The sequence below is a fragment of the Nicotiana tabacum genome, chromosome 6, assembly GCF_000715075.1.
Source record: "Nicotiana tabacum cultivar K326 chromosome 6, ASM71507v2, whole genome shotgun sequence".
NCBI lineage: Eukaryota > Viridiplantae > Streptophyta > Magnoliopsida > Solanales > Solanaceae > Nicotiana > Nicotiana tabacum.
Genome location: NC_134085.1, coordinates 206,265,417 through 206,281,995, shown reverse-complemented (window position 1 = coordinate 206,281,995; position 16,579 = coordinate 206,265,417). Strand labels below are relative to the sequence as shown.

Sequence of the window (16,579 nt, the reverse complement as noted above, 5' to 3'; positions counted from 1 at the left end):
GTTATGCTGACATTATTTCTTATCCACCGTTTAGTTTGGTGTATTAAAGCATTGTATAAGTTATAAAAAATATTTATTTAAAAAAATACCGTCCACATTTGTACACTATTTTTATTGCAACATTTTTATTACCCTCCACATTTTTTGCCCTCTCTAAAGCCTACTTTGTTACGGGGGAGAAAAATTAAAAGAGTAAACTAATTAAAATATTAAAGTTGAAACAGAAAAAAAAATTAATTGCTATGACATATAATACAAAATATCAATTATTAAGAAAATGGGTAAAATTTTCACAAATAAAGAAAACTTCAGTTCATATGTTGAACGAATTTAAAATTAAATTTTGTATTAAATATGATATTATTTTGATTATAGTAGAATGTTAAGGGAAAAATTAATTAAAATATCACAATATAAAAATTTATAAAACATGGGGAAAAGTATTTGGAATAGGTTTTGAGGGATTTGGGGGGCAATTATGTCTTTAACCATGTTTATGTAAGTATTAAAAACCCTTATATTACTAATATCATAATTTGCTATATATTAGTTATATATAAACTAAAAAAAATATACCAAACAAGGAATTAGTAGTAATGCACAAAACTAATACTTACATTATTTTTTTCTATTACCTCAAACCAAACAACCCCTAAATATAACCTCAAACTAACAAGGGAGAATGTCTTGAAATTACCACTAGATCTGCACCAACCTTGGCTGTCCCACCTTAGACACAACTTAAGGCATAAACCATCATTTTCTATTTTTTTTTAATGGAACATCATTTTCTTTTTCTTTTTTAAAAATATAATTTATATATTTAGAAACCACAATAAAATTATAACAAGTCACAATTTATTATACAAAAAATACTTTTAAGAAACTAAAAATATTTAAAAGTTGATTGACAAATTTTCTGTAAAAAGGGAATTGTTTTAGAATGAGTAGCTCTTAAATTATAATACTTCTCAAATTATTTCTTTACAAACTCCACCCGTTTCCAGCTGTTTAAATGTACCCTAAATAAAACAATGCTTATTTCCACTATATATTTAATAGCCATATTTTAATAAAGAGTAATATAATCTGGCCCCATTAAAAAAAAAAAGAGAAAAAAGTGGCAAACACCAGGAAGTGGCACGAAATTGATATTCCATTAAATCCAGGTAGTTTGCTCCAAAATAATAATAAAAGAACATTAACAGGTACTTTAGTTTAATTACGTACAAATAGTGGTCAGCAACCAAGAATGGAAGGTGTAAAGCATGGCGCCCAATATAACAGTTAAATTGAGTAGACAAATTTAGTGACAGGCATTAAATATCGCAGTATGGTCCCCATTTGTCCAGCAATATTTGTTTCCTCCATTTTCGCTCTCATTTTTTCTCCTTCTAAACATTAAACCCACTTACTATTTTCATCTTCTCTATTTTCTTTTTTATCTTAATCACACATTCTCTTTTCGAGAATCATCTACAATTTTTGATTATTAGAGTTTTTCTTTTGGGTGATTTGAATGTGGTTCAAGAAATTAATGTTGGTTTGAATAAATAAATATGCAAGAAGGGAAGATGTTATTCGCCAGGCTCGACGATTCGCCCATGTTTCGTCAACAGGTAAAAGGTTTAAGTTTTGGTTTTCTTGTTTATTTCCGTCCTATTTCTGGAATTTTCTCATTATATGTTTTTTTTCCTTTCTTTCCTTAGTTATGGCTTTTGATGATCACTTGGTAATGCATTTGATAGACAGCTGCAATCTTTGGTGTGTACATCTCCCATATTTTTGCACCCATTGATCCAAGTACAAAAGGAGACCCTATTCTTGGTTTAGATATTGTATGATGCATATGAAGGATTGTAATCAATTTTGACTATTTGAGGTTTCTGTCTGACAATATTACTTAATATTTTGGCACTTATATTATCTACACACTTTCACTTTTTCTAAGTTTTATGGTTTTAAAAGTGAAACACAGTATGTTGAGAACGACAGTTACTCATTGATTGAGTATTTTTTATTTTTTTTGGGATAGTTTGTTCTGAGGCTACTTGGGGTTGAGGAACCTGGTTTGTCTGGAATGACGAGACTATGAGGTTTAAGATATTTTACTTAAGAGTATTATAAACAAGTTCCTCAAGGATTAGTTGAGAATTCTTCCTTGTTACGAGCATAAAATTTTGTTCTTTAAATAAGAGATTTAAAATGCTAAAAGTTATGCTTATTTGTGCTATGGCCCATGGTTAGATGGTTTAATGCTAAAATATGGATGATTCTATTGATCTGTTTGATAATGATCTGTGGCTACTATATCCTAGGATCGAGTAGGTATTCGACATGATATATACAATGTGAGTGGTATTCATGCAACACTAGATGTCCACATGCTCAGTAATATTTGCTCATCTTTTGTTGATGTTCTTTTACGATGAGTGGGTTCTCTAAATTTTGTTTGTGGTGGAACAGATCCAATCAATGGAGGAATGTGCTGAGACTTTGAGGGATAAATGTCTAAAGTTTTATAAAGGATCTCGAAAGTACACGTAAGTTTCTTCATCTTGCTCTATCAACTTATTGTCATATGTAATATTGCACAGGGCAGTCTGTTAAGTAAATTTCTGATGTAAAATTGGAGGCGAGAAAGCTGTACAGCTGTTCACTGGTAACAAGGAACTGAATAACAAAGCGCAGCTACAACCGGGGCTGTTCCATTGTAATACACAGGGAATTCAGCTTAACCAAAAATATAGCAGCTGTCGGTTTGAACTATGTACTTGCAAGCCATAATCTAAGCTTTAACTAAACCATCCTCTCACAGTATACTTCCTTCTTAAAACCTTAATTTGTTCCTTCAGCTGATTCTTTATTTCTGGAACCACTCATTTAAATTCATGTAGCGGATTTCTTATCTTCTAGGCTACACCAGCTTTTGTATTAGTTGCGTAAATGAATTTATTTGACAGTGTTTCACAATGATGGCTTGTTTGTGAAATTGATTCAGATTCAATTTTTTCCCCACCTATTTACATTCAATTTTTTATGCAAAGGATATCATGGTCATATTCTAGTCTGTGTCTTTTGTTCCTGCTTTCTCTTTCAGCAGTGGATCTGAAATGACAGCAAAGGGTAAGCTACTATACATCTGGAGGTTCTGCTTTGCCCCTCTGGTTGATTTAAGTTATACTCATAGTAGTTTTGAAGTTTTCTTTCTGACTATATCTTTCTAGGTTTGCCTTTGAACTGGCTGTTATAATGTAAAAAATATCAGTATCTTCTACCTATTAACCATAAAGTTAAGTTACACCATTTATGTGCTTGTGCTTATGCAAGGAGTCTAAAGTATTTGTACAAGCTTCATTCAAGGATGTTACTGAAGTCAGTATCTCAACTTCGTAACTATGCGAGGCTAGTCTGATAGGATTTTTCTCTTAGACTACTAGTGATTAATGTTGTGTTCTCACTACTCTTTCGTTTTTCATGGTGCCGGGTCTATTTACTGGTTATTGCTATTGCATTTCATCTATTTTCTTATTTTTATAATGTTGTTATTATTCCTTTGGTTTCTGTTGATGGTACCGATATATTGTCTCTTTTCTCTTTTCGTCTTCTTGAGCCGAGGGTCTTTCGGAAACAGCCTCTCTACTCCCTTGGGTAGGGTAAGGTCTGCGTACACACTACCCTCGCCAGACCCATTAGTGGGATTTTACTGGATTGTTGTTGTTGTTGTTGTATCTCAAGTAGTTTTGTATAGATTTTATTTCCATGGTAATCCTAATATGCACTAGTATCTGTTGCTACGAGTTCATTCTTTCTTGTTTACTATTTACAGAGAAGGGCTCGGAGAGGCATATGATAGAGACATTGCTTTTTCCAGTTCACTTGAAACCTTTGGAGGAGGGCGTCATGATCCCATCTCTGTTGCATTTGGAGGTTTACCATTGTCTCTTTACCTTTTCAGAATGTTGAAATAATAGTGTTCTGCTTGGGACCTATGTTGCTCGGACTCTCCTAAACTGTGGCCGGGTGCGTGTATGATCCTCCAAAAGTAGTGCATTTTTGGAGGATCTGACACGGGTGCGGCAGCATTTTGGAGAGCTCGCGCAACACAGCTTGGGACTTTGTCTGGGATAAATGTGAAACTTCTTATGATATTGTAAGACAGAGGAAGTTGACAGCAGTAGCTTTAACTAGCAGTTCTTTTCCTTGCAATTATGCTCTAAGTTTTCTACTTTTAAATCTTTCTCTATAATAAAATCTGCCTTGAGGTGAGGGGAGGGGGGTTGGGGGATGGAAGGGGTTGGAGGGTTAGGCATTTATCCGTAACTGGTACTTTAATATCCAAAAAAAAACCGAAGTAGGGGTACCTCATGCTTATCACCTCATATCCTAAGTTTATTGAGCATGCTCAACTCTTCACATTGTGGATGCTTTACAAAAGTAATATCTCCTAAATGGTGATTGCACAGGAGACTCCTTTGCACCAAAAAAATATATATATACAAAGAGAAGCAAAGCCTACAAAAAAGTACATCATATTTCTAGATTTTGAGGTCTAGAAGAAGCCTCAAATCTTTGAATTCAGCTATGAACCTTTTGAACTTAGCAGTGATGACCAATAGGCCCTTTATCCAAAAAGCTGTAATCTGCAGTGAACTTGGCTGCATCTTTTGTATTTCGAACCACCTCCTTGGTGCTGTCATCAATAGAATACTTTACCTTTAAAAAAAATAGGTCCTTATCTAAAAAATTTGCTACACGTAAGGTCAGCAGCTAAGATTGGCATACACTTATTTAGCTCAAGGGAATTCAGTTACAATTTTCATTTTTTTGGTTAGTAACATAAAGCAGCACTTCTTTTTCACAAAGAATCAAGACCAAGTCTTACTTCCCCAGTTATATTGACAATTGCAAGTTGCATTTTTAGGCCCTGATATGGCCAAATTTGCTATCGCTCTGAGAGAAATTGGAACATACAAAGAAGTTCTTCGATCACAGGTAGCAGTTTCCCCCCTTATATCTGCACTTCAACTATTGTGCTGTTTATCAAATTATTTGTGTGGTTGAGAGTCGTTACATTTGCATGGATATGATCCATAACCTAGTATTGGTCAACAAATTGTTTGGTATAATTGTAGAATCATATCGTAGATAATTTGACCACCTCATGTAAAAGTTTTGAGCTATAAGAGAGAGGACACTTTTGTTTAAATGATTATTTTTTAACACCCTTTCACATTTGAGTCCTGATTCTTTTTCTTGTGTCAAGCATCTGGAGATATTTTTTTTTATCATTCGCGATTATGAGGCTACAAAACTGAACCTTTGCTTGATCTGTTACCATGTACAATTGTGTGACTACCGCTTAAGCTGTTAGAGAGGAGATACTTTTATTTATTAAATGATATCTTGACACATCTAATGTGTTCAAACATTCTCATTCCAACTTGCTTTTAGTAGTATTATTTCTCTTCTAGATTTTAAGTCTAACTTACTTTTTTCTTTTTTCCATTTCAACGTGTAACTTATTATTGTGTGTGCCTTGAAATCGCCTTGTTGATTTCGTTTGACTGACATCTTTTCTGTGTCTTCCGTAGGTAGAGCATGTATTAAATGATCGATTACTTCATTTGGCAACCATTGATCTTCAAGATGTAAAGGTACACTCACTACTCTCACTTGTAATCCTTTATGTAGAGCAAGTTTGTGCAGATCTAGGAAATCTAGTCTTTTGGGTACTCCAAATGACTCTATTACTTATGAAGCACATGAACTATGATGTTTTCATTGCATATTGGCCAGTGGTGTAAGTACCTTTCCTTATTTTATAAATATATGTTTTGCATCTTCCTGGATGCGGACAGAAAGAAGCATCCAAAAGAACAATAAAGGGATGAACAAGAATTGGTCGGTCAAACTACTTTGTAGATGATCTGACTTGTAAGCTAATCAAACTTGCATAAACTTTATAATCAGCAGTATGAATGCCTGTAGAACCTGTCCTGCTGGGCTAAAGCGTATGGTTGTTCACCTTATTATATGTTCTATTTTTTCTTGTGTAACAAGGAAAATGAGAGGAGCAAAAAGAATAGAGTTAGGATTATCTTGAAAATAAGCTTTGAATATGGACATATATGGGGATGGTGTTTTGACCTCCGTTGTCGTGACCTGACCAATGGTTGGTTGGGTAAGTGACAAAACTGGAGTCGTTATGATAGGCTGAGCTCCTAATGACACACTGAATGATCACTGGCATACTGTACTCGTGCATAGAATTCCAATAGGCTAAACATCGGCTAAAGCTTCCACCAGGCTTAACCAAATGCAAATCAAAACCATTGGCAAGCTCTTCCAGCTAGTACTTCTTAGCTGGGTTCAATTTTTTGTGTTAATAGATTGATGGAGAAGACTGTTTATTCGAGTTAATAGAGAGTCACAGAAACCGGTAAACAGAATAAGATTAGACGAGGATTCCTTGATGTGTGCGGGAAATGTGCGTGTAAAAGCAACTGAAGGGGCTGGCTCGATTTTGTAGAAGTTGGCGAAGGAAGGTGCAATAATGTATGCATGCCAGGAAACCCAGTAGGTAGCATCGTCTAAACACTAACTAAATCTACTATCAGGCTTCAAGCCTTAAACTAAATTTGGGAAAGGAAAAGATAAAATTCTCTATTAGCTTTTTGGGCACTACTCTTACACATCCTGATTCCTGTGTCTTAGTAGTAAGAGCAGACACTTTAAGACAGAAAAGCTTACCTGATCAAAGTACGAAGCCCTTTTGCTTTCTATTCGATAGTTACTAGAGCTTCATTCTTTCTAGGGTGCGGAAATTTTCTTTCAGCTGAGAAATGAATTTATTTTGTGTGTGAGTTTTAAACAACAATACTAATTGTAGTATTTGTAATTTAGTTCCTAAATGTTTATTCTTTATTTTCAAAAGATTACATTTGATGCTCATCGGATTTTGTTTTGAAATTTTTTCAGAAAAAGAAAAAGAAAAATGAGATAATTAAATTAGAGCACATAGAAAAAGAACTGAGGAGTTAAAATTAGAAAATTAATATTAATTTTTTGGTTATAAAAAAATTAGAAGAAGGCAGTGTTTGTGTGTTTGTTTTTCTAGAGTTTAATGCCCATTATTCTTTCTAGACAACTAGCTGGAACTATACAATGTTCTTAGCTTTTCGGGGTTTCTTTAACAAATTTACAAAGAATGTCAACTAACTGGTTTCAACAAATAGATAGTTTCCACTCCACTAAAGATATTACATACCCTTTTTTGGTCAATGATGCACCTCGTTTATACTAACAGTCATTGAGATATAAGGGGAGGGCGAGATGCTGCTGCATTGACTGGTGATCATCTTGGTATTGAACCCAACAATTTTTTTACTGGCCTAATGATTTAGGTGGTTTAGTTTTGATCTGTTCAATACTTAACCCATATCTGATCTCACAAAACTCAATATAGTCCACACAATTGTCCAACCAACCTTACACTTGAGTTATCCAAATCTGTGTACATATCTCTCTTCTTGCTATCTTTTTTTCTACCACTCGTAGTATAATCTTAAAGATCTATACACATGATTTTGATGTTATCTGAAATTTCATTACTTTCAGGAAGCTCGGAAGCGTTTTGACAAAGCTAATGTTGCTTATGATCAGGTGGATACTACGTTTCTCTAGTAAAATCTTTTATCTCTTGTGTGTTGAGCTGCAGATCCTTGGATACTTACCCATTCAAATTGAAAAATACACACACTTGTAATGGAGTGATTCTGTTGAGATAGCACCTAATTATTCTCTATTTCTTTTTTGTACTTTCTCTTTTGAATTGCCAGACTCAACTAGAACTTCTAATACCATTTTCAAAAGGGTAGGAGAGGTAGTGATTAATAAAATACCAACTGAAAAAGCAGGAATTATTAGTATTAGACACTTGAAAGTAAGATAGTTATGACCTAATATGCTAATAATTGATATCATCTAGTTTGCCAACGGCTGCTTCTTTCTGTTCTCTTATTGGTTATTAATCCTAAATCATATCTGTATTTTTAGTGACAACCTTGATTTGTTGAAGTTTAATCAAAGTTTATGCATGTTGATGTGTCATTTTGAGTTTGCTTTGCTTTTGCTCTTTGTTGGAAAATATTTTCCTGTTTGTCTTTGACATATATTCCTACTTTATCAAATAATTGTAAGCACAGATTTGGATAGCAAGGCGTTAATCTTTATAGAATGGTTCAACAATGACAACTCCTAAATACCAAACTAAGTTGGTTGGCTATATGAATCATCAATATACATTTGCTACTTTTGGACCAATTTCTACAATCCTTTTGGAGTTACAATTTGAAGAAAAGAGTTTTTGCGTATCTACTTCTCGAAACTGAGGCCAACTGGATACAAGATCCTTATAACCTTGGTAACAGATTAGCACTGGATCGCGTTTCCACGTCTTGCTTCTATGTCTTTTAAACCTTTGATTTGTTGAGTTGTAACCCTCTGAAAAGGAGTTGAAAGAAAAAATGATGGTACTTGGTTCTTTATCGTCCAGGTTCGAGAGAAGTTTTTGTCATTGAGGAAAAGTACTAGGATGGATATAGCTGCAGCCATTGAGGAGGTAACAAAATTGGTTCTTCATAAAATCCATGAACACTATCTTTTTAAGTTGTTGATTAATCAAGTAGTTTCTATAGGTAACCATTGTCTGTCAAAATCTAATTTGATAGAGTCATTCCAGGAACTTTACAATGCAAGGTTGACTTTTGAGCAAGCCCGCTTTAATCTGGTGCGCACAATTCTTTGGCAATTGGTTTCGAATAGTGATGCAGTAAATAGCAATACAATTTAATTTTTGGAATATTTCATAAGTTCAGGTCGGTGCTCATTCTGCGGTTGAGGCCAAAAAGAAGTATGAATTGTTGGAAGCTGTTGGCAGTATGATGGACACTCATCTTCGGTATTTCAAACAGGTCTTTTTCCTTTTTCTTTTTGAGTCGAAAACAGGTTAAATCTTACGCTTGTTAATATATATCATTGCTGAATTTGAGATGTTACGTGATGCACAGGGGTATGAACTTTTGCATCAAATGGAGCCTTATATCAACCAGGTTATTGTTCTGATGCTAGTTATGAAGCAACTTTTTCTGAATATTTCTTCTTTTCCATGAGGCCTTCCTACTTGCTTGCGGGAATTTTGAAAAAGTCTACCTTCATGAATTGAATTGTTGGGTTCATTTTATGAAGCTAAATCTTTTATTTTCAATTTAAATGATAAATATTCTTTTCCAATTCTTTTTTTGGCATTTCTAATTCGTTTTATTACAGTTATAAATTTGATACTATATCATATATGTCTCTTATTTTTTTCTATATTTATTTCAAATTTTATATATTCTACCACATGCATATTGGGTTTCTATGAAGAATATATTATAATTATATGATGAAGACACATCATTGATGACACAAGGATCGGAACGGGCATGTTTTATTGATCAAAGCCTCACAATTAGCCTATACCTTTTATTTGTACAATTGTACCTTAGTATGGAATCTAAGTCTCAGATCGATTTGAAGGTTAAGATAATTCTTTATAAGATTTTGCATTATTTTCTCTCAAAAAAAATAAATTAAAATGACAAGAGAACTTTATATGTTTGATTTTTTAGGTATTTAACACGATACGTAGTAAATTTGCATGCATGTCTAGTTTGCATTTAGATCTTTCACGACTTCCCAACTGCGTATTAAAGTGTAGGCATTTTTGGTTTCGTCTTTTTTTTTTTCCGTTGTCCGTATGATAAAGTTCTTTTGTTATACTTTAATTTTTCAGCTGCTGGATCCATTTATCCGTGCATCTGCTATTACCGTGTACTTATGTAGCATGTCGTGGAATCTTACTTCAGTGATATACCACTAATTTTCATTGCATGCTTCCGGCATCTTTTAATATTTTTATATGTTTTGTGAGGTTTTGAGGTCTGTCGTTCTGCTACAGGTCTTGGCTTATTCGCAAAAAGCTCGAGAAAGTTCCATGTATGAGCAGGCAGCTCTCAATGAGAGGATGCAAGAGTACAGAAGGAAAATAGATCAAGAAAGGAGACGTTCGTTCAATGGGTCTCCAAATGGTGATGTCACACAACCTTTTTCCAGGAGTTCTCACAAACTTATAGAAGCAGTCATGCAATCTGCAGCTGAAGGAAAGGCATGTAGTACGATATCCTACATTTTGCTACAACTATTAGCAAATAACATTCTCTTACTGGTTATCATGTTCAGTTATTCCTTTTTTTTAAAAACTACTACTACCTTTCATTTCTTTAGCTAAGATTTCAATAGTTTAGGTACAAACTATAAAACAAGGATACCTGTCAAAGCGTTCTTCTAATTTAAGAGGTGACTGGAAGAGAAGATTCTTTGTTCTAGATAGCAGAGGAATGCTGTACTACTATCGAAAACAATTGAGCAGACCGTCTGTAAGTCATCAAATTAAATATTTGTCGCAGTTTCTTTTAGCTACTATATTTGCTTGTTCAAATGTGGATGATGCAGTTTCAGGGTTCTGGCAGCCCACTCCTTTCACACAGATGTTCTTCCCCAGAACCGGGAGCAGGACTGCTGAGTCGTTGGCTTTCTTCTCATTATCATGGAGGTGTACATGAGGAAAAAACTGTTGCACGTCACACAGTGAACCTACTGACATCAACAATAAAAGCGGATGCAGATCAGTCTGATCTGAGATTTTGCTTCAGAATAATTTCACCAACAAAGAATTATACTTTGCAGGTAAAAGCCTGAGCATCATCCTGATAATTCTTTTCAGTAGCAACGGCTGTAGTGGGAGAACGGGCTTTCAACATAGACGTCTAATTAACAATAACCTTTTAGTAAAAATATTATCTTTTGGCTATTCAGGCAGAGAGTGCAGCAGAGCAGATGGACTGGATAGAAAAAATAACAGGAGTTATTAGTTCGTTGCTAAGTTCCCAGACACCTGAAAGGGTAAACCACAAAATAAGTATATAAGTCCGCTTTTCCTTCTTTGTTGTTGTTATCTGATTATATGATTTTTGGTTGTCAGCATTTCTCTGCTAGTCCCACTAGCGAAAGTAGTTCTATAGGAAGTCCCATTGATCATGATCAAAGAGCAACGGAAGAGTACACATCTGGGAGGGATCTTACTGGTAGATCTTTCATACGCCCATCCAAAAGTTCAGTGCATATTCTCAGCACGAAAATAGAGAAACCAGTTGAAGCACTAAAAAGGATACCTGGGAATGATAAATGTGCTGATTGTGGTGCTCCTGGACCAGAATGGGCTTCTTTAAATCTTGGAATTCTTATATGCATTGAATGTTCTGGTGTTCACCGGAACTTTGGTGTACATATATCCAAGGCAAGTCAGATTAGTTACATATTGCACCTAAATTTCATTCTATATGCATAATAAGAAACTTAACCTTCTTAAACCTCTCTCATTCCATGCGGAAATAAAAAGGCCTGCTGTCAAGTTAACCCATATCATGTGGAATTGTCTGTTAGAGTTGTTACAAGTCTGTATACTCTTTCTGTGGCAAAATTGAAGGATGACCATTCCAAAAGAAGAAATGGAATTAGAGCTTTTGCAGATATGAAGGATCAAAGAAAAGAATATACCTCATCTTTATTGCCCAATTTCTTGATTCCAGATTGGGAACTGTTTTTTGCTGCTGAAATTGTTGAAGTACCTAGATACATGAAAGGATAGGTGAGGAGTGAGCTTTCAGTGACAGTTAAAATACTAAGTAAAATCCGATCTCATTGATTATTCTCAACCTTGTTATCATTGTATAATCGTTTCTTCATTTAATACCTTTTTATATCTTATTTATTATTTTCTCCAAAGTTACACTTGTCAAAAGAAGAAAGTTTGGATCATTTCATTCCTCCACTTTCTTTGTCTTAGTTGTATTTACCACAAATTAAATTTTGATCTAAATGGCATAACTTATGTATAAAATATGAATATCAGTAAACCAGGGTAAGTGAAAGTGAGAAAAAATGTCCTTAACTGCATCTTATGTTATCTTTCTGCAGCATATCCGAAGGAAAAAGCCATAAAATGAGACAATTTTTTGCAATGTTGCTGAATGACAATGCAGTCCTCTGTCCGTTTTCCCTTTTCTTGTTTAGTTTGGTAGTAGTTTAGTCCTTTGTTAAGCACTTCACTTGCTTAAAAGATAATATGTTATAGAGCTTTGACAGATGATCATGCAAAAGATGAAGTTTTCTTTTCTGAAGTTATCTTAGAGCTTGGTCTCAACTTTGAATGTAGGTCAGATCTTTGAAACTTGATGTTAAAGTGTGGGAGCCTTCAGTCATAACGTTCTTTGAGGCACTGGGTAATGTGTTCGTGAATTCTATTTGGGAGGAGCTGTTGCATGCAAGAAAAACATTTCAGGCTGATGAAATACCAATGCGGTAAGATTTGAAATTTGAGCATAATTAAATGGTTTTTGTCATAGTTCATAATTGAGAAGTCCAATTTTTTATGCTGTAGGTTTTTTGAGTCTGAAAAACACAAACAGTTCTTTGGCAAACCCAGTTATGCGGATCATATTTCAGTAAAGGAGAAATTCATTCATGCAAAGGTACTTCTCCAAATAGTTATGCTGTTTTCTTTGCCATCTCTTCATTCCCTTTAAGGGCTGGCTCGTCTTGTAGTTCTCATTAGCTATTAAAGTTGACATCATCACCAGCTTCCAATTGGTTAACCCCTTAATGTGTCCAGGTTGGTGGACATCGCACGTTCTGCCTAAGAGTGACTGTATAGTTAATCTAGTTTCCTTTCTCTGGTATTATCTCCCAGCTCAAAGCTCATAGAATAGCTCATGAAGGCCTTCTGCTATACGGCAGCCACACCAGATCGGTGGTCTAGGACATTGCACATTCTTCTATGTAATATGGATGTCAAATATATTCTCTCAGATATGTTCTCCTAATTTCTTACATTTTTTTCAAGAACTTTTGGTCACTCTTCAATTGGACACCAAAAAGAAACCAAATGTGTATGCAACTATTCCAAAATGCCATAGTTTTGGTATTTTTTCAAAGCACAAAACATAACTTTTGTGATACCACTAAAGTTACCAAAACTACGCTTGCACTTTATGTTAGAACATGACATAATCCTGAAGACTAAAGAAGAAGAAAAACCATCCTATATATATTGAAACTCTTTTATTCCAGGTTAAATTGAGACTCCTCTTTCTTTTGTACTCTTGGCATTGTTCGTCATTTAGTTTTTTGGGAACATCTAAGGATCTTAGTTATTTAAAGATTTGGTGATCATACATGTTATGACTATGTAATTGATGGAGTTAACTACAACTATCAACATCTTTTAATGGTATATAATATACCGTGTACAAAATCATAAATAAAGTTGAAAGGTTTGTTTGAATGAGGTTGTATCCCTCTATGTTTCAAAATGTTTTGTTGTACGACTATGTTTTGTACCCGACACTGGAATCCATGTCTGTGTTACACAGACATTATGCATATGTGAGTGATCTCATACACTTTAAATGCCTTGCCCATCTCAAGCTCTCAGCACAGTTTATAGAGGCCTTCTATGGCATTTTTGTGTCATTATATATTAGTATTGGTGCTTCCAGTATGTGCGACTAGTCTGCATGTGGTTACTGAAAGAACTCTTTGTAAATAATTCACATCTCTATAGCTTGTCTGGTTAAATGCGGTTTAATGTATGCTTGCTATGTCTGATTCTGATTGCAGTATGCAGAAAAACGTTTCATTTACAAGGCGAGGGAAACTACACACTTTCTTTCAGTTGCAGAACAGTTGTGGGAAGGTGTCCGTGCAAATAACAAGAAAGCTGTATATCGTCTCATTGTTGTCTACCAAGCTGATGTTAATGCAGTCCATGGGGAATCATCACCTGGTACGTTTCAAAATCTAGACACTTTCCCAGATTCAAACAAAACCTGATTATAACATCTTTTTTTAGGCAGTGATTGTTCAAGCTCATTTAACCCACGAAGTGAAAGTGAAGAGCATTGCATTGATGAATTTCTTGACGGCTGTTCCCTACTTCACCTAGCTTGCCAAACTGCTGATATTGGCATGGTGGAGCTGCTTCTGCAGCATGGTGCCAGCATAAATGCTTGTGATTCACGAGGTCAGACCCCACTGCATCATAGTGTTATGAGAGGAAGAACTGCAATCGCCAAACTGTTACTTGCGAGGTAATTCTTTGTTTTTAAGCTCACTGCTTATCCTTTTTTCTCTTTCCTGCATGAAGTATGCTTGTTTCTCTATACAAACCAATGTCTGGACATTCACAAAATTCTATGGAGGTAGAGGTTAATAGCATGTGCCAGAAACATTCTATAAATTTGTATCTGTTGACGTCATTGGGAGTCCACAGCTATTGTGCTGTCATTCAGAATATTTATATCTCGCATATGCCAAGGGAATGCTTTATTGGGTAACTCCACCTATCTCATGGGTGGTCCGTGGTCGGACTTCTGACTTAAGTTTAGTTCATGAAGCTGCTGTGAGAATTAGTTACAACTGAGAACTGTAACCTTCACTTGATACATCATGTGAAGTATCTCAATACAAAATTTTGTGCTTTTTTTATTCAATATGTGTGTGCGCGTGCATGCGTGCTTCAGTGTTTGCTTCTTTTAGCTTTTAGTGGTTTAAACTTTAAACATCACTCTGAAATGGGGTAACTTGGTAAATGACATTCAAAGATTCATGTCTTAGTTTCTCGATGGATATGATTAAACACTTAGGCAGAACTTATATGACGTTGGCTCGACTTATTTGGGTCACATACTAAATAGCAGAATCTTTGGGCAGTTCCAAGTTGGGGGAAGATCGAAATTTATATTCTTCATCTTTCCTGCCAAGGATACTCTTAGACTCGTGATATATATGCTCTCTCTTCTCTTATTCTTTTTACCTCTATTTTTTTGTCGCTCTTCTTTACTTCTCCCCTTTCTCATTTCTTCCCCTTCTCTTTCCTCCACCTCTTTTTGGTACTACATTGGACTTGCACATCCAACTTTTTGGTGAGTGATACTCGGCTCAAATATGAGAGGAGATTTACATGTTTTTGGATAAAATGAACTTAGTTCTGATTATGTTTGAACCATCAGACTAATGATCAAGATCATCCTGTCCTGTGGAATCCACTACAGCTGTATCATTTGTATATTCAAGATCAATCTTGTTTGACCAATAGGATTTCTATTGAACAGGGGGGCCAACCCACACGTTGCTGATCTTGAAGGCAAGACCCCGTCTCACCTTGTCTCAGAATTAGCCATCAATGACGTTGAGATTCTTGCCCACCTGAAAGTTGCAAATAGATAGCAGCAGCGCAAAGGTGTCTCAGAGAGAGAGTTTCCACGTCCCTCATAGCAATGCTTTGTCTTCAAAGCAATAAAGGTTTAATTTATCCGGAAAACAGCTTGCTCAGTCCAGGACTTTATTCTGCCAAAGGAGATTTTATTATGTGCAGACCTCAGAGAATGAAAGAGAGTATTTATCTCTTTGGGTTGGCGAAGTGGAGCCAAAAGATAATATAACACAGTGGACTAAGTTACAACGAATAGTTGGTTTGCTGCTTCATGCATGTCTTTCTTCCAAAGACCTTAATTTCAGAATGAAATATGAATTTGCAGAGCTCATTCTTCAAGCTGCTTGGTCCGCGTTGTTCATTGTTCCTTTAGTTTCTTCTCCTTGATTCTTTACACAGCTTCCAAAATTAGGAAGTAGAGTCATTGTACATAGTACATTATACTAAATTAGATTGAGGTGCTTTATTTACCAATCTAATTATGTGAACTTTGTTAGAACTAGTAGAAGCTGCTTCATTAAAGAGCTGAAGAAACTAAAGAGGTGAATTGCTTTCTGGTTCTTAAGAGCAGAAGTGTCAAAGTTTAGCCTTCGCATATTACTGGTGGCATTCACATGTTGATCAATTATTAATATTTGTTCTCGTACATAGTGTAAATTTTTTATTTCTTTTTTCTTATTCCTTTTTATCTTTTATATTCCTTGTGTTTTTTCCCCATTCTTGTTGAGGTCAATTATTTCAGTGGCTTCGTTTAAAGGAGAAAATTAGAAAAAGAAGTCAGTGACTCAGCGCAGTTTTTAAATTTAGGTTATTGATTTACTTGTTTGATACGCTAAAATTTAGGGTATAGAGAGGCAACAGTTTCTTATGCTTTTGTATCGAAAGTGACTGGAAAAATTAACATTATCAGACTTCAGTAGCTTACTTATAGAACTTGATATTGATCTTAATGGTCTGTGACTAGCAAATAAGAACTAGTACACCCATGGCAACAAAATTATCGGTAACTTTTTGCTATGAGTAACTAAGGTAAAAACTTACTCACACCGGATGTTTACACCAAAACATGTGTCTTGCATATGGACTTCAATCATTTAACCATGGTAAATTACATGCATTCTCATCTAATTAAATTAATTAACCATAGTGAGTTAATATAATTTGGTGTAAACACCTGGTGTGGGTGTATAACGAATGATGCAG

The 16,579-nt window shown here is 35.0% G+C and overlaps 1 protein-coding gene across 5 annotated transcripts; it reads left to right on the top strand.

The window, feature by feature from the left end:
• Positions 1–1,224: 1,224 nt before the first annotated feature.
• On the top strand, positions 1,225–16,022 carry LOC107787736 (ADP-ribosylation factor GTPase-activating protein AGD3). Of its 5 annotated transcripts, none has more exons than XR_012711140.1 (20): positions 1,225–1,619; positions 2,467–2,543; positions 3,830–3,930; positions 4,925–4,995; positions 5,595–5,657; positions 7,621–7,665; positions 8,558–8,623; positions 8,744–8,791; positions 8,880–8,975; positions 9,072–9,113; positions 10,004–10,210; positions 10,350–10,481; positions 10,558–10,791; positions 10,921–11,007; positions 11,087–11,401; positions 12,320–12,465; positions 12,545–12,635; positions 13,783–13,948; positions 14,019–14,252; positions 15,276–16,022. XR_012711140.1 is itself a non-coding variant. In XM_075256536.1 (20 exons), exons 1-20 carry the CDS (start codon positions 1,560–1,562, stop codon positions 15,388–15,390), a joined length of 2,394 nt encoding a protein of 797 aa, XP_075112637.1. In that variant the 5' UTR covers positions 1,225–1,559; the 3' UTR covers positions 15,391–16,022. The 5 variants fall into 5 exon arrangements, 4 of the variants coding, with proteins under 4 accessions (XP_075112637.1, XP_016464838.1, XP_075112638.1 ...); XM_075256536.1 differs by having other exon boundaries at positions 10,564–10,791; positions 14,015–14,252; XM_016609352.2 differs by having other exon boundaries at positions 14,015–14,252.
• Positions 16,023–16,579: the final 557 nt, after the last annotated feature.

What these genes read in the sequence shown, in the direction of transcription:
- LOC107787736 (XM_016609352.2), top strand. Translation starts at nt 1,560, where the DNA reads ATGCAAGAAGGGAAGATGTTATTCGCCAGGCTCGACGATTCGCCCATG. An exon ending in CATCTCTGTTGCATTTGGAG is followed by an intron (nt 3,931 to 4,924) that starts GTTTACCATTGT and finishes TTGCATTTTTAG; the next exon opens with GCCCTGATATGGCCAAATTT. An exon ending in CTAATGTTGCTTATGATCAG is followed by an intron (nt 7,666 to 8,557) that starts GTGGATACTACG and finishes TTTATCGTCCAG; the next exon opens with GTTCGAGAGAAGTTTTTGTC.